General features: G+C 34.6%; 1 protein-coding gene across 2 annotated transcripts; it reads right to left on the bottom strand.

Moving 5' to 3' along the window:
- Positions 1-1909: 1909 nt before the first annotated feature.
- On the bottom strand, positions 1910-13203 carry LOC111013433 (putative disease resistance protein At4g27220). Of its 2 annotated transcripts, XR_015789218.1 has the most exons (5): positions 13004-13203; positions 7018-9492; positions 6245-6745; positions 5157-6050; positions 1910-5007 (listed from the first exon to the last, which is right to left on the bottom strand). XR_015789218.1 is itself a non-coding variant. In XM_022287872.2 (4 exons), the coding sequence occupies exons 2-4, from the start codon at positions 9454-9456 to the stop codon at positions 5511-5513; spliced, it is 3480 nt and encodes a 1159-aa protein (XP_022143564.1). In that variant the 5' UTR covers positions 9457-9492; positions 13004-13203; the 3' UTR covers positions 1910-5510. The 2 variants fall into 2 exon arrangements, 1 of the variants encoding a protein (XP_022143564.1); XM_022287872.2 differs by having other exon boundaries at positions 1910-6050.
- Positions 13204-23775: the final 10572 nt, after the last annotated feature.

The following is a 23775-nucleotide window of genomic DNA, read 5'->3' as shown; positions in this document are numbered from 1 at the left end:
CCTAGGTAACTCGATCTTAATCCTAAGCTAACTATGAACTTCTGCTTACTCGGGATTATCCTTCGATTTGCATGGGTGAGAACAGCTCAACAACGTTGGCTCAATAACCCTCCCATTTCAGGGGTAAAACTGGGTAAATAGCTAGGGACATAGGGATAGTAGAGAGGTTATTCTCTTAAGGGCTTAATCCAGGTTTTGAACAATTGGTGTCACCCTCATCAAAAGGTTTGAGAAGATTTTTTGATTTGATAGTTGGACTACAAATCATTGTTCATTAGAGGATTAGTGGGACTTAAGAAACAAGAGGTAATTACAGGGGTAAATGGTATTTTAAGCGAGCTGTAATTACGAACAACCTATGAAGGGTCGAATTACCAATCATGGTTATATTTCACTGGCTGACCCTGACGCAGAAACCAACACCGTTGGTTTCCAAACCGACGATTTTCTTTTGCCAATATGCGCTGACCAACCAACCGATCAGTTTGGTCCGTTTGTCGGTTAAACCGACAATTAAAAAAAATTCACAAATCAAACCAAAATAAATATTGTTAATTAAAAAAATATATACATACTTAGTAGGATTCCAAATTGCAGTTTTTAAAGTTAAGATTCGGTGGGTATGGGCTGCGGCAATCGACGATGTATAAGGTGCGATGGCGTGAAGGGTGGGCGACGGTCGTATGCGGGCTGGGTTGCTGAGTGAGGGGGGCAACAATCGAAATGGTATGCTGGCTGCGAGTGGGTTGTTGAGTGGGGGCGAGCGACAACGTGACTCGTGAGAAAGAGAGGAGTTGTCAGCGGCGTGCGGGTGAGAGAGAGACATAGGGGTGAGATTTGAGAATGACGATTGAGGGGGGCGGCAACATGCAGGTGAAAGAGAGACAGGGAGGGTGAGATTTAAGAATGAGGGGTGGGGCGGCGTGAGGATAAAATAAAAAAGAAACCCTAACTATTTTATTAACTAAATTATAAAACCGGAAAAAATGTAAATTTTTTTTATTAATACATATTTGATCGGTCAGTCGACATCGCCTAGTTCACTGCCACCGACCAACCGACTTGTCGGTTCTGATTTTTTCATAATCGACACCGAATCGATTGCTGCTAAAACTGACTAACCGACCTGTTTCCAGTTGGTTTTGGTCGGTCGGCTCTGTTTTTCGGGTTGATATGCTCACCTAGTTGTAAGCTTCTGGTGAACTTAGACATGCATTTTGACACTTAGCCATGCCATGCATGAGTGGAGTATGTGTTGTAAGCTTTTGGTGAACTTTGACATGGTTGCATGTATTTTGCCGATTTAAGAAGGCCTTTGTTCAAACATTGAAAACTCTTAGAACCTTTGGCCATTTGATGTTTTTGAAAAAGCTTCAAAGGTATGTAATTTTCTCTACCTTTGTCTCAGCATCATAATGTATGATCATGCATGTTTAATCTTAGGTTGTAATATGCATCTAAATTGTTATTTCGATCCTTGCTCGCTTCCGCTGCACGTGTATCTATATTTTCCGTCACATTAAACATTCAAACTTATATTGAAAAATGTTTGAAGTCATGTTTGAAAGATTCATACTAGATTTGGTACTTCAGACTAGGGCATTTCAACTTTGATGCCTTGAGATTAAGACCTCAGAAGAGCATGGTGAAAGGATTGCCACATGTCAAACATCCGGATAACCTCTGTGAAGGATGTGTTCTTGGCAATCAATCAAAGAATAGTTTTCCACATGAATCTTCGAGAGAGAAAAGAGACCACTAAAGCTTGTTCACACTGATCTTTATAGACCTATCAAGTCAAGTTCTGTCAGTAAGAATAGTTATTTATTATTATTTATTGATAATTTCAGCTGAAAACATAGGTTTATTTTATCAAGGATAAATTAGAAATGTTGGCATGTTAGGAGATTCAAAGCTATTGTCGAAAAATAACGTTATCTTTATATAAAAGCTATGCAATCTGACAAAGGAGAAGAGTTCACGTCAAATGAGTTCATAGATTTTTGCATAGAAAATGTAATTTGTCGGCCCATGAAAGTTTCATGGACTCCACAATAGAATGGTGTAGTTGAGAGGAAAAATAGAACTATACTCAATATGCTAGAAGCATGTTGAAGAGTAAGAAGATGCTAGAAGAGTTGTGATAACAAGCGGTCAATGGGTTGTATATTTATCAAATCATTCTCCCACTACAAATGTGTGCAATAAAACTCTGCAACAAGCATAGATGAGAAGAAAACCATCTATTTTCCATCTTAGAGTATTTTGGAGTATTGCTTATGCCCATGTACTAGATCAAAAGCGTGGTAAGCTCGATGATAAAGGTGAGAAACATATTTTCGTTGGCTAAGATGTAAGCTCAAAAGGCTACAAGCTTTACAATCTTGCTACGAAGAAGATGGTGGTAAGCGGAGATGTCATGTTTGATGAATAAGCTACATGGATCTTGACTGATGAAGCAGAAGACTATAAGTATCAATTTTTTTTTTAAGATAGTGATGAAACTGGTCATATTGCTTCTTCATCAATACCACATCCATCATCAATCACGTCATTACAAACCACACCATCATCATCTACATCAAGTTTAAATGAAGGGCCTCATCACATGAGAAGTTTACGAGACATATATGATGAAATTGAAGAGTTAAGTGAAAGTTTTAATGATCTTACTCTCTTTTGTCTATTTGGTGATAGTGAACCTTTACATTTTGAAGAAGCTGCATGTGATGAAAAGTGGAAGATCGCAATGGATGACGATATAAAGGCTCTAAAGAAGAACGTTACGTGAGAGCTTTCTACTATTCCAAGTGGAAAGAAAGCAGTAGGTGTCAAATGGGTGTTCGAGACAAAGATAAATTAAGAGGAGAAGTGGAGAGAACATAAAGTGAGATTAGTTGCGAAAAGCTACTCTCAGAGAAACAATGTTGATTATGATGAAGTATTTGCTTCTATTGCTCACTTGGAGACCATAAGATTGTTGATTGCAGTTGCTACTCAAAATAGATGAAACATTTTTCATATCGATCTCAAGTTAGCATTTTTAAATTAATATCTTGAAGAAGAAATGTAGTTTGAATAGCTTCTTTGATTTTGTGGTGAAACTATAGGAAGATAAAGTTAAAAACTTGAACAAGGCGTTGTATGGGTTGAAACAAACTCTAAGGATGGCGAATAGTATAATTGACAAATATTTCTATGACAATGAGTATTTAATATGCCCTCGTGAACATTCTCTTTATATAAAGACTAACGATCATGAAGATATTTTGTTGGTTTGTCTATATGTAGATGACTTCATTTTTACAGGAAAATATCCAAACATGTTTGATGAATTTAGAAAGACAATAATCTAAGAGTTTGAGACCAGTCATATTGCCCTGATGTCATATTATCTTGGCATTGAGGTAAATCAATCAGAGGAAGAAATTGTTATCTCTCAAGAATGATACATTAGAAAAATTCTTGGGAAACTCGGGTGTTCAATTATAAACCAGTTGTAACTCTGATCAAATATGGAATGAAATTGTCAAAATATGCAGATAGAGATGTTGTTGATCCTTCATATTTCAAAAACGTAATTAGGAGCTTGAGATGTTTTAACGTGCACAAGACTTGAATTTTCACTGTTCGATTTGTGAGTCGGTTTATGGAATCTCCTACGAATCCTCATTTGGAAGTAGCGAAGATAATTATTCGTTATTTCAAAACTACATTGGATTATAACATATTTTATTCTTCATCTGGAGAATTCAAACTTGAAGGTTATTGTGATAGTGATTGGGTTGGAGATTCCAAAAATGCGAAAAAGCACCAGTAGACTTGTGTTCTTTATTGGCAATACTGCTTTTTTACTTGGAGTTCTAAAAAGTAGGCATAATAGATTGTTGCATCAACATATGTATGTCATGTAGTTTGGTTGAGAAACCTGCTTAAGGCAATAAGTCAACAATTACTCTAGCGAAGAATCCAGTGTTCCGTGATTGAAGCAAGCACATTGATACGAGAATTCACTTCATCAAAGAATGTGTTTCGAAAAAGGAGATTCAAGTGGATTTTGTGAAGACCAAATATCAAATTGTTGATATGTTCACAAAGCCACTCAAAGTTATTGTCTTTAACAAGTTGAGGAATTTACTTGGAGTTTTGAGGAAGACATGTTCAAGGGGATGTTCAAAATTAAAAACGTTAATTTTCCAATACATGAACCACTACGTTCCTACATACATTATACATGTACATGAACTACTATTTAATTAAGTATATTCATATATTTAGGTGTTGATGGTAGGTTAATTATATGTTCGTGAATGTATGGGTTCATAAGATTTGAGTAAATATGGAGCCTATACTATTTCATGGAATCCTATAACTAGAATTGCCTTTAATGTATTACGAGGGAGTGTGTGGATAAGAAAACCAATAGAATTTGACAGAGATTGTTGAACCAAGTGTGTATTCTATGAGAAAATTTCAATACAAGTGAAGTTGTTACTCTAAAAAAAGTCATGTTATTTTAAATTTGTGAGTGTTGATCACACACTTCTATCATATTACCCATACGAACGTGTGGAATCTACCTAAACTAAGGGTGAATGAAGCAGATGTACAAGCCATTATTAAAATTCCAATTAGTTAGACAAATGGGAGGACAGGTTGACATGACATTTTGATAAACAAGTTCTATACATGATAAAAAGTGGTTATAAGCTACACATATTGCAAAAACTCTTTAATACTTCAACAAATGACCGATTATCCATAATGGACTTCTTGTAAAGAAAAATATTTGTACAGAAAAGGGATGGGGGTGGTAACTTTCTACCCCTGTTGTGTGAAGAAGATGGAAATTGTAGACCGTGGGTTGGTGAGGTGTAAGAGAGCAAAAGCATATTTGGAAAAGAAAAATTCTCCCAGCAGCGGAGATTGACGCTAACCTCAATACAGTAGTTTCATTGATCTCTGCGACATGTTGATGACTAATTTGAACCATATTGAAATGACGATCTGGAATGATAGGAATGAGGCATTTAATGGAAAATATGTTGTGTGTGTGTTGATGATAAATGAAATGGATTTTGCTGTATAGTGATGAATTTCATAACTCTATGGAAGAAATTGAGAGGGGAAGAATAGTACGATTAAGAAATCCATACCTGGTAATTCTCAATGGAAGTCTCCAAATAATGGCGTAATCAAAGGGAATACAGATGCAGCTTGTTATTCTCGCTCTCTGCAAACTGGAGTGGGGATCGTCCTTTGCAATCGTAGAAATCAGATTGTGGCAGCTATGATGTGTACCATGAACATCTCTCTCCATTTTTTACTACAAGTTCTTGCAATTTGTGAAGGGGTTTGACCAGCCTAATAGAATCAAATTGTTTGGAAGTGTTGATGCAATTAATGGTACGACGGTCTACCAAAATGAACTCGGTGTATCTCAAACTATGGTTGGCTATTAGTCTCCATTGTTTAATTGACGTGCCCACCTTTATGTATTCCAACTTGGCCTACCTTTTTATTCCAAAGGAAAATGTCTTCATTTTTGGGCATCCTTCTATTATCAACCGCTCCAAGTAGGGAAACTTAAGCGCACATTTTCCAGAGTAAAAATTTGCTAGTCTTGGCAAATCTCTAAGTTCCAATCTAATCAAATGGTTGAAAATAATTTCTTCTCCCTCTTCTTCTTCTACTTCTTCTGCAACTATGGAAGTTATTCCTCTACAATCACATATTTTTATTAAACAAAGATTTACTAGATTTTTTGCCACCAAAGTGTTGAATAGATTCATCATTCCATTGCAATCTTCAATGATAAGAGAACCCAAGTTGAAGAATGTGGTTGATGATGGCAGTAAAAACTTCAACTTGTCACATTTCTTCACTTCAATATTGTATAATTCTTGACTCATTTCCAATGGCAAAGTAACCAGATCGTCATCTTCACCGCCCTTCAATTTAAGATTATGCAATTTTGGAAATGACCCTGATCTAAACCAAAAGCTTCTCTTCACTACCATTTCCAAAATTTGCAAGCTTCGAAAGACAATCTGAAAACGAACAAAGTTTCTTAACAATTATTTTAATTATAACTGTTTTTTATTCAGCATCATGAAAAATGTAAACAACAGTGGTTCTTTATCCGTAAATGTTTTATTTAAAGAAGTAAAATAAAAGTTAGTACCAAATAGAAACAGATATAAAATGTTGCATAAATAGGTTATAAGTTTCAAAGATGCATTACCTCGGGGAACCCTAACTTGGAGGCTTCATCTTCTGAAAAGATTTCATCTACCTCATATGCGCATAAACTTTCAATTTCTTCAATATGTTTGATGAAGGAAGCTGGAAAAAGACATTTAAGTCGAGGGCAACTAGAAACATTGACGTTTTTGAGATTTGGAAAGGTAAGAAATTCACCAGGATCGTTGTTCCATACGTACTTTAAATTCGGTAAAGACCTTAAACTTAAGTCTGTCAATGGCAGTACTTTGGCATCATCAACCAACTTTCCAATTTCAAATATCCTTTCTAATAACTCACAGTTATCGATTTCTAATGTATTTAAGAAAACAAGTGATGTCACCATATTTGAAGTAAACATGTACGTTAATTTGTTGCAACATGAAATACATATACTTCGGAGTTTGCAAAAGGAATTTGCAATTAGCCTATTATTATGCCATAACATCTCCAAATTATTTCCTCCTTGGATTGTTAACTCCTTCAACTCAGGAAATGAAACCTGCAGTTTTATAACCATTTAATTAAACAAAGTAAATAAAACTTAAAAGATATAAAGTTGCAATTTATATGATCTATTTGATGACAATTTAAAAAACTAAACTTGTTCACTAACAATTTCTTGGTTTTCTTTTTAAAATCTTTACGAAAATTTAGGGAAAAAATTAAGAAGAAACCCTTAAAATCTACTTTTGTTTTTGTTAGAATTTGGATGTAAAGAGAGAGAATTTTTTTAAAAGAGAAAGCGAAAAAATGGGAATGAGCTTTTACTACCTGAACATCAATTCGACGTGGCATTTCTGAATTTCCTTCAATGTGGAGATGCTTCAAACGGGGATTACAATAATTTCCGTTTAGTTTGAAAAGACAATTTGTAAAGCCCACTGTATCTTCTATATACAATTGCTCACATCCTTCCAATAGTATTTGAAGTGTCCCACCAATTGCAACAATTTGTGATTTTATATTAACCATCAACCTTCTTGCATATCCGTCGCATATTCTAAAACCCCAAGAGTCATTACCAACACAAATACAAAATTCTTCTAATTTCTCAACTCTTTCTAAACTCAAATCATCTGAAAAAATGTTAACATTTGGAATTTCTAACCTTAAATTAGAAAGACGTGATAGATGATTCAATTCAGAAAGTTTGACATTCTGAATCAATTTATTTCTGTATGATATTTCCTCCCCCCATCTTTTGAAGCTCCGCCATAAATTTAACTCTTCCAGTTTTGTCATACTTGAAATAATGTTTATAGGAATCACCTTCAAGTTGGAGCAATTCGACAGATCTAGCAACCTTAACTGTGTCAATTGACTCATATTTGCAGGTAGCTCTTCAAATGTACAATCGTTAATTTTCAGAATTTTCAATTTCTTTAGCTGACCAATTGTATCAATATCATAATATTCACAATATGACATACATAATGTTTGAAGGTTCTTTAATGAGTGAGTTACTGATGTCCTTGATGGTTCAAAACACATTTTTGTCATGTCCAAAACTCTAAGCTTTTCCATTCCTTCAAAGAAAGCACCCGGAATTTGAATAGCTTCCCCTTCCCCAAAAAACGATGGCATTCCTAATATTAACAACTGAAGGTTTGGAAACTCGAAGTTTGAAGGAAGGCTGGAAAAGTCCATACAATCTACAAAGATTGCATTATAAGATCCGGATCTATCCTCTTCTAGCCATTCACTTTGTCCACACCCATAGCTCAATGAAGACATTTTATCATCATTTGATGCAATGTATTTGGCAACATCGCGAACCACATCATGCATTTGAACATAATTATCCCCAGAATTGGATTCTAGAAGTAAATAGGACGATTTAAGATCATCAACCAAGTCAATTACCCTATTCTTTGTTGCTTCCCAATTATTTATGTCATTTAGCAATCCCATACCCATAGCATACATCTGCAAATCTTTCACACAAATGTTGTGATCATCTGGAAATACACTACATAGAAGAAATAGCAATCGAGTTTCTTCATCTTCTATCCAATCGTAACTCAACTTAAGGCAAGAATACAATTGGTCACTCACTCCTTTAATTTTCACTAAAACATGTTTTTCCAATTTCTCGAAAGCATCCTTCCAAATATGTATTTCTTTTCCTTTCAATGCTTTTGCAATAATTTTAAGTGCAATTGGTAATCCTCCACATTTTTTTACCACATTCTTCGCTATGTGTTCTATACGACTTTTATCAAACTCTCCAACTATTGCCATAAAAAACTTCCAAGACTCATCTTCACTTAGGGAATTCACCTGAAAACACTTTTTTGTATTCATTTTATTTGTTAATATATCTCGAGATCGACTTGTCATAAGTATCTTACATCCTTCTTTACTTGATTCAGAACGACAAGGAATCCCAACCTCTTTTTCAAGATCATATTCATTCCACAAGTCATCCAACATAATAAGGATCTTATCTTTCATCTCAACCAACTTATTTCGTAGGAAAGGCGCTCTTCCCTCCTTAGTTTCTGCCTTCATACTTAGTCCCATATTTAACTTTCCTCCAATTTGATCTTGTATCTCTACTACACCATTAGATCGCCCTACAGTCACGTCAATCACTCGATCAAACAATTTATTTTCCAATACTAATTTCTTAATTTCATCCAACAACTTAGTTTTTCCAACACCTGCCATACCACATACTCCAACCTTATTAACATTAGGATTTGAAAGTGCATCCTTAATTTTTTCGGCCATTAACGTTCTTGATTCTAAAACTTGATAATCTGCAGGAAGAGTAGAACTTTTAGTATCTGGAAGAGGTGCCGGATGACCAACTTTTTCAAACTTCTTTCCTTCCTCTATGAGTTGAAGAATATCTTTCACCCTCTTCTTTGACTTTCTACTTAGCTTATGACGTTGGACAAAATTAAGGCACGATAGATTAGAACTGTTCCTATGTGATCCATCTTCTTTTTGTCGTGGCATATTGGGTAGTTCAACATCCACTTCAACCAACAACCATGTTGAGACTTCGTCATAGATTTCATATGCGTTGCTTCTTGCCTCATTGACCAACATTTGCACTCTTTCTCTAGTAGCCTTAAGATTTTCAAGTTGTTTTTCAAGATCCTTAATATTTCTATTGTAGAAAAAGAGGTAAGCTAGTTGACGTCCAATGGGTGCAACTGTGTATTGTACAACTTTTGCTCCAACTGAGATGAAAACATCCATTATTGTCCTTTTCTCCCTTCAAATACTTGGTTGTCCCTGTAGGTTGTTGGATTGGAGATGGTAAAATGATCTAAATATTTATGAAATGAAACAAATATATTATTATTGTAAGAATAGTGGATTAAAATAGAACGAATTATATGCACGCGACGGGAACAATAAATTTTTAAAGGGATGGGAAAAATTTTACATTTTTGCTTTATATATATATATATATAACTTTGAAAATTTTGAAAATGTAAACGGGTAAGATAGAAAGAAAACTTTTTAGTCTTAATTTTTTAAGGGACACTTGTAATAATTGCAAAACAAATTAAGTAAAATAACACAGTTAACCTACACATTTAGCTTTTGCAAACATGGCAATTTAAAAGACAAAACAGAGGCTCAAATTGTAAAAGGTTCAATTTACTCTGAAAGCTCAAAATATTAATATCAGTGATGTATGTTTGATATATACTTGATATACCTCTGATTTGTCACTGATATACAACTGATATCTCACTTATATACAATTGATATACTACTGATATAACTATAATATTTATTTATATAACTTCTTATATGATTATATAATTTATCATTTTTATTGATTTACTATTGCTATAACACTAATATATGTTTGATATATATTTGATATACCTTTGATATACCACTAATGTACCACTGACATACAATTGATTTACTTTTGTTATAACTATAAGATATAGTGATATAACTTCTGATATGATTATATGATTTGTCATTGATTTACAACTAACATATATTTGACATACCTCTAATTTACCACTGATATACCTCTGATATAACTATGATATATGTATCTTGATATATACTTCTGATATAATTATATGATGTACCATTGATTTAATATTGATTGAACAGTAACGATATATCATTGTTATACCAATGATTTCAAATATATTAACTCTAATATGTGTTTTGATATAGTACTAATATATCCACTAGTTTTTTGAATGATATGACAATGAGTCTTTTTTTTAATATGCAAGGTATTTTGAATTTAATCATATGTTTGCCAATTTGTTGATAATTTATTGATATCATATTAATTTATCATTGATTGACTACTGATATAGCTATGATATTGTCTAATGTATACTTGATATACCACTGATATACTACTGATTTGTCCCTAATATAATTATGATATCTCTTGTTTTAACTATGATATGCACTGAAAATGAATAAATTGGTTGCAAATATTGAAACTTGAAAATCATGTATTTTCCTGAAATGATAAGAAATATATGTTTCAAATAGAAAACAGTGGTGTTAGAAACCAATGTTTGATATTCATCAAAGGTATAATAATACTTGATATTCATCATTGTATTCCACAAGCTCTAATTGACAAATAAACCAACAGAAAATAAGAATCAAATCCTTTGAAAAAAAAACCAAGAGACTAAGAGAAAAAAAAAAGGAAAAAAAAAGAAAATCTGGATAGACTCCAAAGTGGGTTCAATTAAAAAAAAGAAAAAAACAACTAACCCATGATTTTAAAATTTATATTCAATTTTCCTCATTTTCTCTTATGAGCCCCGAGAAAAAAGTGAAGAAGAAGATGAGCTTGAACAATGATAAGTGTGAAGCTGGAAGTTTCAATGTGAATGACGAAGAAGAAGAACGCTTAAACGAAGAAGAAGATTTGTAGCAGAGTCGGAAGTTTCAGTTTGAGCCAAAAGTTTTAAATTCAGCTTGAATGATAATGAGCTGCAGAGCTCTGTAGAAAATGAAAATTTTAGATTCTACAATTGGTTGTAGAAGTTGGAAGTTCTAGATTCGGAAAAGGACCAAGAAAGGGAATAAACATGTGAGGTCTCAAACAAAATAGGGAACCGTAAATTTCGAATTAAAAAAAAATAATATTTCAAATAATTTTGCCATATTTGCAAAGCCAAAATCTCTTGCTATATTTGTAAGATGTTATAAAAATTGGAATAATAAAATTCCAAAAATAAAAATTTAAATCTCTTGCTCATTTGTAAAATAAGAAGTTGAGAAGATTATCTAAAAAAACGTCTAAGAGATGGACTAACCTTTAACATCCCGTATATATGTCAGAGGTATATTATAAATATGTTAGAAATAAGATATACGATATACATCATATGTATATTGCAGGTACATATATCATAGGTATATCAGATGTACTTATATGGGTAAAATTGAAATAATCAAACTTTCAAAATAAAAAAATTTAAAATTTTTGCCTTATTTATAAAATATAAAAGAGGTTGACATTTTTACGAATAAGACTAAAGACATAGCCACCCGGTGCAACTCCCTTCCCCCTCCACTATTTGCAAAATCTTACCCGAAGAAATATTTTTTTTTCACGATAAAGGAATTTAAATTTTTGAAACATGTTTACTGAAAATTAAAAATAGAGTTTTAGGAACTATGACTCTACTTCATAATAAATTTGCTTTACTTTTCCTATTTTAAAAAATTTAGTTCGATTACAGGTCATTTTTATCATTTTATTTTTGCTTATGTTTCATTTTTTATAAATATTTATAAGTTCTCGGGACCTTTTTAGTTTTAGTTTTTTTTTAATCATCAGCTTTACAGGTAGCGGATGTGGTAGGTGTTGATATGGTGGAGGCTATGGCGGTGAACTTTGGAATTCGGCTAAGCTTGGGAGATGGCTTTGTTTCTGTGTGTTTTGGAAATGGATTCATACCGTATCTTCAGCCTATTGCAATTTGAAGCCGATGATATTTATGAGATTGGTCATTTTGTTGCAATGATAAAGGTTAGGGAGTTGAAGGAGGCGGTGGTGTCTATCGGTTTTGTCAAAAGGAGAGGGAATGAGGTGACTCACAAGATGGCTAAAAGAGGTTTGAAGTCTGCTGTTAGATTCCATCTAGTTGGAGGAATGACCTCCTGATTTTTAATTCATGTTTTCTACTGCTATGTTTGGATTGTTTAAAATAAAATAAAAAAAAACTTATTTGATTATTATTTTTACTATTTGTAAAGTTAAATAAATAGATATATGTTACAGAGAAAAATATATTTCAAGCAGGGAATAAAAGTGAAAAACTTTATAGACAGCATTTAGAGAGATGGAGACCAAAACGTGAGAGAGAAAATGGTGGTAAATAAATTTTTTATACGAAAATAAATATTTAGACAGAAAATTTAGATTTGAGAAAAATTAGAGAGTAACAGAAAGAAGAGAAAGATAACCGTTTAAGAGATTTGTTTAGGAAGAAAGAGATTTGTTGGGGAGCGAAGCGATAAGAGAGGAAAAATCGGTGTTAGAGAGATTTGTTGGATCGGGTTATGGATTGGTATAATGAGGAGCGATGCACCAGTAAGTTCAATTAAACTAGAAAAGTTTACCATCAAGTTTGCAATCAACCCAAAAACAAATCATGGAAACTTCACAACGCACCGAACAGAAACAAGGTTAGATGGAACATAAACCCAACGATAGATTTGAAGCAAAAACAAGTGTGAGAGTTGGCTAGAGAATAGAGAATGAGAAAAAAAGGATAAGAAAAGGAACAAGTACCTCGTGTGGCTGATTGCGGAGAATGGAGATGGATGAAATTGTTGACTCCGCAACGTGAAAGAGATGAGAGTGAGGCCTACGGCGAACAACGAACGACAACGATAGATGAACGACGATAGAAGAAATCGATAAAATGTCGACGAACGGCGTGAGAGAGATGAGATGAGACCGTGACCTTAAGAGTGAGAGTCTAAGCTCAAAGAGATGAATAGAATGTCGTAGAAAGAGAAGCCCTAAACATTATACATATATATATATAGTCTACTTTTATGTTTATAGCAATTATTATATTAAATTTGAGAGAGAGGAGAATAAATTGGTAGTAGAGAAAATCAAAAGGGGCAGGTTGGAAACGCAGTTGCGAGAAAGGTGGGAGATGTAGGCATGTCACCTTCAAATTTCCCTCAAATTTAATTGCTGTTTCCTTCCCTCATCCCTTTGGTTTGGCTATCAATCTTTTTCAATGGCTACGACATTAAAAAATAAAAAATAAAAAATAAAAAATAATCTATATATATATATATATATGAGATTTAAAGGGGAGGAACATGGCGTGAATGAGCCTAGTTGAGTTGACTAACGGAATCATTAACAGATCTAACTGAAGAAAGAATATGGCGTGAATGAGTCTAGTTGAGATGACTAACGGAATTATTAACATATCTAACCGAGAGAAGACTCTAACTGAATTATTAATGCATCTAACCCAAGGAAAGAGATTGAATTTTTTATTATTATTATCCAGGAGTCGACGGTACTTTGACCCATACCCGTACATACAGTCATCGCTTAGTAGAGTTGCGTTCCACGGGACTTGAATCCAGGATTGAAAGGATATTTCTTGAGGTTCCAAACATCCCAGCCATCCATCCGGACGAAAAGAAATTGATTTTAACCATTAAAGGGTTTTTTTCTCTTTTATATATATGGCAAAAGGTATTTTCAGAAAAGTGGCTGAACAGATTGAATAAATTAAAATTTTAAAATGTCTAATTAATTAATAAACCCACCATTAATAGGGTTTTCCAAAAGAAATGTGCACTAGGGTTTAGCTTTTGCTTTTTCAAAGTTGATTTTCTTGTTTTCTTTCGCAATAATTGCTTTGTAATTCCTCATAGAGAATAATGGCAAAAAATATGTCTGATATGCCAAAAAAATCAAGTGATCTAACTTAAAACAATTTTGAGCTGCACCAGAGTTTACATTCCTTTCCAACTTTAGTTATATAATAATGGAAACTTTAGATGACCATGATAATTCCATTATGTCCTTGTCAAAAATTTAGGACTCGTTTGGTAACGTTCTTGTTTCTTGTTTATGTTTCTTCATTTTTAATGAAGAAAAATGTATGGCATGGTTCCAACATCACAATCTTTTTATTTATGTTTTAGAACAAATTGGAAATGAGAACAATAAAGGAGGGTTGTTTTCAAAATTTCTATATAATTGAGAGAATGTTTCAGAAAAGAAGAAACAAGAAACAAAGTTAGTCGTAAAATGCTTAGATTTATTAAAGAAATTGGAAATGAGAAACAAGAAACGGGAATGTTACCAAACTAGCCCTTAGGTGCCTTTTTAATTTTTTTTCTTCTTTCCTTTATTCATTTTTGTGTATGATACCTTATTTTTTATGATGTGTGCATTAAAAACGTCTTGGTTTCTTTGGATTTGCTATTTTTCCTACTTCATCTGAACAATTTTTTGAAGAGTTTGGTTTCAGCCTTGCTCGTCTGAACGATTGTACGTGTGCGTGTGCTAGTGGGGAGCTGCTCACTAGCTCGCCCTTTCATGATAAGAGGTGTTATCTTTGGCTCGCTTGGAGTTGTGCTATTTTATGGGATTCGTGGATGAAGAGAAACGATAGAGTTTTTAATTCGAGGGTGGAGAGATCTTGGGAAAAGGGTTTAATCTCTCGGTAGATTTCATGTTTCACTTTGATTCTGAGTGGTTAAAAACTTTAGTAATTATCCCTTAGATCTTATTTTGTTAGATTGGAGCCTCTTTGTGTTGGTTGGCTCATTTTTGTTCTTTTATTTTTATCTGAATGAAAGTTTTGTTACCTAAATAAATAAAAAGGTGTTGTTGCGATCTAACAAAATCAAAAAATTATTTCTTTATTCAAATAGGGTTAGATTTGGTCGATATTGTTTTGCTATATAAGAAAATATGATCGATAATAAATTTTTTTGAAACATTGAAGTATATTGAAGTATAAGGATTAAATATATAATTTAGTATATGTATGAAAGAAATGAAGGCCAGTTAATGATAACACTTTTTTTTTTTCATTGGCCTTTCCTTTTGACTTATCTATAAACCCACTTGCAAGTTGCAACTTGTATTTGTTTGTATAAAACAAATCCAAATCTACCTATTAAAGTGTGTCTAATTGCATTAAAATATTGTGGTGCTTTCAAGAGATTTGAAAAATAAACATTATAAAACTGTTGTTCTTCAAAACCATGGCATTTATAAGTTCAAATTCATCCAAATAATTTTTTTATGAAATATTGTTGTTGATGACTTCCAATCTGGGTTCTTTTTTTTTTTGAGGTGCCAGGCTGGTACTTGAACTTTGATTTTATTAGAGAAATAAAAGTGGAAAAACTGACATGATTTCACTTTTTGATTTTTGGTTTTTTTTTTGTTTTTTGTTTTTAAGGGCCGTTTCATAACAAATTTTTTTTTTGGTTTTTGGTTTTTAAAAAGTTACAAAATTTACAATACAATTAGAGAGAAAAAATTTTAGGTACATTAGGGATGACAATGATGTGGGTGGGAGTGAGGATGCTTTCCCCCATTCTTGTACTCGTGAAAATTTGTAGTCTCCATCTTCACCTTGTTCTTGGGCCCGAGAGATGTTCTCGAGAAAAATTATCGGTTTTATAATTGTTTTTAATTATTTTTAGAATTTATGTATAAAAAAGTGTAATAAATATATATTAATTATAAAAAAAGGGAATCGGGGACGGGGTCGGGACATGCATTTCCTATTTTTGGGACCCGACCCTGCGGAAATTTTTGTTATACCCTAATGTAGAGACATGAAGACGTAAACAAACTCTTGGAACATAAATTTTAGAAAGATAAATAAAAAAATTTAGAAAAAAACAGTGAAAGAAAAAGTTAAAGAAAAAAAGATAAAAATTTTAGAGAAAAAAAAAAGTAAAGTCGAGAGGAAAAGATATGTTAAAGAAAAAAAATTATAAAGAAAGACAAATTATAGTGGAAACATATTTAGAGATAAAAATAAGATTCAAAATATAATTTTTAGAGAAAATAAATAAATAAATACAGACATAAATAAAAGTTACAGCGAAAGAAAATTAAACGAGAAAATAAAATATAATTTTCAGAAAAAAAATAGATTACGAAAAGAAAGAAAAGTTATAAAAAGTGAAATTTTAGAGAGAAAAAAGTTATGAAAAAATTAAATTTTTAGAGAGATAAATGAAACTAATCTATTAAAAAAAATAAAAAAAAATTTAGAAAAATTTAGAAGGAGACAAATAATAATAAATATTCAAAATATGAAACTTTTAGAAAGAGAAAAATAAAGTTTGTACGGAGAAATTTAGAAATAAAAAAATTTTAGAGTGAGAAATAAATTTTTTAGAGATAAATATGAGAAAGAAAAAAAAAGTTGAGTATTAGAAGAAAAAAATCAGATTTTGAAAAACACAAACCTGTTTTTGAAAACTACTTTTTTTTTTTTAAATTACATAGAATTTTAAAATTGTTTTTAAAAAACAAATAACAGAAAATTGAATTGGTTATCAAACAACATGTTTCTAAAAAACTAAAAACCAAAAACCAAAAATTAAAAACAAAAAATGAAATGAAACGGTCCTAAGTTTTTTGTTTTTTATTTTCAATTTTTAAAAAACAAAACTCATATATGGTTGATAAATGTTGTTTGTTTTTTGTTTTTAAAAACTATTTTTAGTTTTTCAAAAATTGTTTTTTTTTCTTGTTTTTCAAAAATCATTTTAAAATTCTATGTAAGTTTAAAAAAAAAAATAAGTAAAAACAAGTTTTTGTTTTTCAAAATCTGATTTTTTTTCATCTAATAATCAACTTTTTTTTTCTTTCTCATTTAGCTCTAAAAAATTTATTTCTCACTCTAACTTTCTTTTTTTTATTTCTAAATTTCTCCGTACAAACTTTATTTTTCTCCGTCTAAAATTTTTCATATTTTGAATATTTATTACTTGTTTCTCTCTAAATTTTTTCTGTATTTTTTTTTCTAACAGACCAATTTCACTTATCTCTAAAAATTTAATATTTTTTCCTAATCTTTTTCTCTCTAAAATTTAATTTTTTATAACTTTTCTTTCTTTTCGTAATTTATTTTTTCCTCTGAAAATTATATTTTATTTTCTCCTTCAATTTTCTTTCACTGTAACTTTTATTTATCTTTGTATTTATTTATTTTCTCTAAAAATTATATTTTAAATCTTGTTTTTATCTCTAAATTTGTTTCCACTATAATATTTCTCTTTCTTTATAATTTCTTTTTTTCTTTAACATATCTTTTCCTCTCGACTTTATTTTTTTTCTCTACAATTTTTCTCTTTTTGTCTTTAACTTTTATTTCACAATTTTTTTCTAAATCTTTTTATTTATCTCTCTAAAATTTATCTTCCAAAAGCTTATTTACATCTATCTAAACTTGTATTTTGATGTCTCTACATTATGGGGAAGATAAAAAATTTCGTAGGGTCGAGTCCCAAAAATAGGAAATGCATGTCCCGACCCCGTCTCCATCCCTGATTCTATTTTTTAAATAATTAATATATATTTATTACACCTTTTTATACTTAAATTATAAAAATAATTAAAAACAATTATAAAACCGATAAAGAACAAAGAAGAACACATGCTCTCGGGTATAGCAGTTTTCTAGAACAGAATGTCAATTTTCGAACTTTTCACCCATAAGCAAATTGAATCAGAAGATATGAAAGAAGACAAAGTTGTACATAAGATAGAGATCTACAAACTCATAGAAGACAACAAGACGAAAAGAATAATGGAAATGACACTTTTTTTATATTTTAGATACGTGGACAGAATGTAATAAGATGAACAATAAGAACAAAAATTTCAAAACAAAGAACAAGAAGAGCAATACGAAAATGGAAACATATATGTGATCTAGAGCCTAGTGCTCTGATACCAAATGATAAGAAAACAATAGCCAATTGCATCTAAAAAGCCTTATGGTTATGCAAACCCCTAGATCACAAATGCTAAAACCCCCAAATCAAGATGATTTCAACCCAAGGAAGAAGTTAGAACGAATTTACCTTGATGATCAAGATCAATAGTAGAGAAAACTTGTTTTTAAACTCATTATTCGAACCATTCCACAAGATAGCTTCATCAAGGCTACTTGAATGACTCTAGCATGCAAATCTAACACTCAAGAATTGCAAAGAAAAACAAGCTCCAGACTTTTGAAGAAAAAATAGCAACTTTCATTCAATCATAAAATCTGTTTTATAAAGGAATCAAGCTAGACTATTTATAGTCTTCAAAACAACCATAAAAGTAACCTAAAGGCATTTGAAAGGTTGTAACTCCCAATTACATGATGGCCATAACATCCACTAGCTAAAATGTAACTTAAAACACTTAAATGAAATGCTTAAAACTGAAAATATAATAAAAAGAGATTTAAATCCGAGAATTGAAGTCTTGGTCACCATTCAAAGTCTTTGTAACCTCTCAATTGTAAATGAAGATTCACTTGAAGTAGTTTGAAGTGTTGTTCCATTAATTGATGGATGACTTGCAATAAATGAAGCTTGAGATGCACTTAAGTTCATTTAATGCAACTTGAGTTCCTTGAATTGAACTTTGCTTTATTGAATGCAACTTGAGTTAAACTCCACTTCAATTTCAACTCCTTTAAATGAACTTAGAGTTCATTTAATGCAACGCCTCCCTTAAGCTCTACTTGGAAGATATTGACTTGAAAAATTTCATCTCTCTATTGATCATCCCTAGCCGAGCTCACAAAGTATTGAACATGAGAAAGTAAAGCTTGTTGTAGCTTCTTAGCTCTTGTTCTCGTTATGGGTACTTGAGGCATGACAATGGTGCTTCCTTGGTTCACATCAGCAACTCTCAGCTAATCGTCAATTAGATCAATCAGAAGTACCAAGCCAGGGACAATCGAATGGCTTTCTACCTCAAAAAGGTGCGAGCACTGCTGAACGCCTTTGAAACAAGCTCGGTCGAGCAGGTCCCTCGCTCAAAGAACGCCAACGCAGACGCTATAGCCTGTCTTGCATCGTCTTATGAAACCAACCTACCTTGGACCGTGCTGGTCTAAGTTAGGGGTGAGTCAAGCCTTGCCGAATCGGAAATGATGGACATCGATTAGCCTGATGCCCCAGATTGGAGAATCCCAATCAGAAGGCATCTAGAAACGGGAGAACTGCGGGAGGATCAAGCAGATGCCCAAAAACTCCAAAGACAGGCCACCCATTATACCCTCAGAAACGGAGCCTTATACAAAAGGGGATATTCACTTCCGCTCCTCAAATGCGTGAGCCCTACCGAAGCCAAGAACATCCTCAGCGATGTTCATGAGCGAGACTATGGGCACCACCTTGTTGGCCGAGCGCTCACGAACAAAATCTTACAAAATGGGTATTGTTGGCATACGATGGGTAAGGACTCCAAGAGGTTCGCATGGCGTAGCGACAAATGCCAGCGAACTCGCATCGTAACATGACGACCAATTGGCGACTCACGAGCATAACTGCCCCCTGGTCATTCGTGCAGTGGGGGATCGACCTGATCGGTCCATTGCCCGTGGGAAAAGCCCAGACGAAATTCGCGGTTGTCGCAGTCGATTACTTCACTAAGTGGGCTGAAGTCGAACCCCTCACCACCATCACCGAGCGGAACATAACGACCTTCGTATGGAAGTCCATTATCTGTTGATTTGGCATCCCAAACACCATAATCTCAGACAATGAGAAGTAATTTGACAACAGTAATTTCAAGAGGTTATGCTTAGAGCTCGGAATCGAACAGCGCAGCTCGACTCCTGTGCACCCCAGACTAATGGACAGGTAGAGGCAGTAAACAAGATCATCAAAAGGATCCTGAAAGCAAGGCTTGGTCAAGCTTCCAAGTCTTTGAAACAAAGGTCAATGGGCCGAGGAGCTTCCAAGCGTCTTATGGGCTTATAAGACCACGCATAGAACTTCGACAGGCAGAACTCCCTATTCGCTATCCTTCGGAATGGAAGCAGTGGTTCCTGTGGAAATGGAAGTCCCTCCACGAAGGATCCAAGCTTTCGACAAATACCGGAACGAGGAAGAAATAATGAACTCTCTGGATGTAACGCCCCCCAATTTCACTACGAAGAATGGGGTAATGTTGCCATAATATCTATTCACCCTTTTCCCATTAAAGAAAACATAAACTGGAATGCCCCCGAAGTTTCGACCTGAAATATTGAGTGACGCTATCACCTACCCTGTTCAGTTCACCCCCCCCCCCCCCCCCCCAAAATGAAAGACAAGAAGCACTTATTTTAAGAACAACCGTGGGGTTTCTGTCACAACCAAATCCTAGAAACACATATTTGCTTCAGTGGCTAATAAACCAAATAAAGAAAAGCACAATCATTCATTCCTGCAATCCAAAATACATCAGAGGTTCAAATAATAAGAATAGCCAAAACAAACAACAACTCGCCCAAAAAGTATGAAATAAGGAAGAACGTCCCGTGAGTAAACCAAAACCTAGTACACCACTAACAACAAGTCTCTAACGCTACTAGGAATGAACCCACAATCCAACTATCCTGCACAAAACGCAGCTAGTGGTCCCTCCTCGGTCAAGCCTCCTCCACGTCATCACCACGGTTAAGGGTTCTGTTTACACCTGAAATAATCAACGTAGAGGGAGGTGAGTATATCAAACACTCCATAAGTAGCCCTCACCAACCAGTCACCAAACAACATGCTCACAATCACAGCGACATTATACACAATAATTAAGAAACAAACATCAAGAATTTATTAACAGTAAATTGACATTTCAACACACCAACTAAACTTCAGGACTCTCGTGACTTTGATTCGCACGACCCATTGGCCTTTAACCCCCTCAAGCTACCACTCGTATTAGACCCTGAGTTAGTACTCCAAGTCTAGCTCTTCAAGGCGTATCGGCCCTTGACATTTATCCCCAAGGTACCGACATCTCTCTACCGAAGCTTGGCGTTCGACCTTGCCATTTATCCCCAAGGTCTTGAACTGTTGCTCATAACCACCACCCCATGTTTGTCCTCCAAGTCTAACTCCTCGAGTCGCATCGGCTCTTGACATTTATCTCCAAGACCCCGACACTCCTCTACGGAAACTTGGTGTTCGACCTTGCCATTTATCCCCAAGGCCTTGAACTGTGCATCGGTCCTTGACATTTATTCCCAAGGCCCCCGACGACTGCTCAACGTATTGATCCTTGGCCACCACCACGTATAGACCCAATACTTATCCTCAATTAGACTCATCATGCCGACCCCCGACCCTTTGTACCCGGAGCCTTGACACTCTTCTCTACCAAACTGGTGTATCGACCCCCGACCTTTTGTACTCGGAGCATCAACACCCCATAGAGACGTATCAGCCCCCGACCTTTTACTCACGGGGCCCTAACACTCATGCAACATCCTTTCCGTAACAAACCAACACTGACGTTCCACTCATAGTTTTCAACAGGGGTTCTAGCACAAGATATCACATCATGCTAGTCACAACAAATTTCACAACAAGGAAAATCCAACATGCTTATAACTAGTCAATAGTAACCACAATTAGTCTTTCCATAACATCAGGCATTCTACTCACACATTTAGCAAAACACCCCACTTTCTACCATGCTAATAGATGCAACAAGACCATCATATTACAATCGACAAGTATAATGTATGCATTATGTACATAGTTCATTTCAAACGAATCCACAGCAACCTGTACATATTACTCAACTAGGGATAGCCATAAGGGACCATCCAACATACCCAAGAAAATCGACACAACAGTCACACTTAGAAGCATAAGATCCAACAGATGCTTTACAACATTCTAGCCAATCACAACTAACAAAGCTCAGCAACAGCAGACAACAATTAAGCAAAACCGAGTCTAACGTTGACAAATATAGTAATATCATTTTTCCAGAGTCGACACAGCAAGACATAAAGCCGGCTAGAATTAATGAAAGCAGACATAAAAATCTAGAGTAGCACAGACAACAACGCAAAGACTTATTCAATATGATTAGCACACAATCACTCACACACACACACCCCTGGTACTACTTACTCACTGCTATGCTTCCAAAACACGCGTCGATTCAACACCGAAGCACCAAGAGACAAAAACATCAATTAAAACAGAAATTTCCAGCCATCGAAATTAGTTCTAAGGTGCTTTGAATGTTTCGTTACTGCCAAAAACGATTTCGTTCAGGTGCGGGTAACTTAAATCTAACTCGATGGGGCGTGGGTTGCATAGATCGGGCTGTTAACAGACGTGGGTAGTCGCCGAACACAAAAAAACTGTTATTTGCAATTTTTTGCTATCACCGCCGCACGCCACTGTTACGAACGGAGCCGCCTCACCTGCTACACGCTGTTGTCACAAACATAGTTGTCGCACCAGCTGCACGCTGCTGTCACGAACGGGAGCCGCCGCACACGATGCTGTCCCGAATGGAAGCCGCCGCACGTTGCTGTCACGCATGGAACCGTCACCTTGCTGCACGCTGCTGTCATGAACTGTACCGCCGCACCTGCTACCGTGGGTTGGGGTCACCGTGCCGTCGCTGGGTGAGGTCGTGGAGGGTGGGTTCACCGGAGAGGCCGTCGGCGGTGGTCGTGAGGCAGTAGAAGAAGGAGGTAATTTTTGTTTTCCTTGGGGGGCAACACGTGAAGGTGGGGGAGAGGCTAGGGTTACTTTTCCCTTTTTCTCTTTCTTTTTTTTCTTATTTAGCAATGAGTTAGGTAACTTAAGGATTTGTTTAATCCAACCCATGGTCCTATCCTTGGATAAATTTGGGCTTTTAGGAAGGCCCACTTAACTAATAATTTTGTTAAAACAAAACAAGGTCCATGAACTTAAAAGGATTAGAATTCTAGTTCCCACCTCCCTACACTTAATTAACTCCAATAATAGAAATAAGCAATCGGCCCAACGACTCAGGACAATTGCCACGGAAAACAAACTCCTTGTCAAAAACAATTAAATACATACATAAAAACCAATAACTCACAAAAATCACCGCAGTAGTTCAAAATAACTAGCTAAAATAGAGCAATTAAATTAATTTAAAATAATTTCTAAGCAAAGAACCCACAGGACTCGAGGGTAACCTGACCTGAGTAACGCGGGGCGTTACACTGGACCTCATAAAGGAGCACAAGAAAACCGCCCGCCACCGCTTCGTGCATCACCAAAGTCCAGTCGCAAGGTATTATAATTCGCATGTAAAATCGGGTAGGTTTGAAGTTGAAGCATTGGTGCTGATAAAAGTAATGCTGAACAAGAAAAACTGAGCGGACGAAGCACTTGGCCCCAACTGGGAGGGCTCGTATCGTGTAACTGGCGTTATCCGTCAAGGAACTTACATGTTGGAAGATTTAAAGGGAAGGTCCCTTCTCCATCTGTGGAATGTCGAGCAACTACGTATGTATTACCCATGAGAATGTCAACAACTGTTTGCTGTATAGGTGCCTCCCCTTG

The sequence above is a fragment of the Momordica charantia genome (genome assembly GCF_013281855.1).
Source record: "Momordica charantia cultivar OHB3-1 chromosome 2 unlocalized genomic scaffold, Mcharantia_2.0 BLBB01000002.1, whole genome shotgun sequence".
In the NCBI taxonomy this organism is placed as follows: domain Eukaryota; kingdom Viridiplantae; phylum Streptophyta; class Magnoliopsida; order Cucurbitales; family Cucurbitaceae; genus Momordica; species Momordica charantia.
Note: the sequence above shows the minus strand (reverse complement) of the source record. Positions and strands in the feature narration are given on the sequence as shown.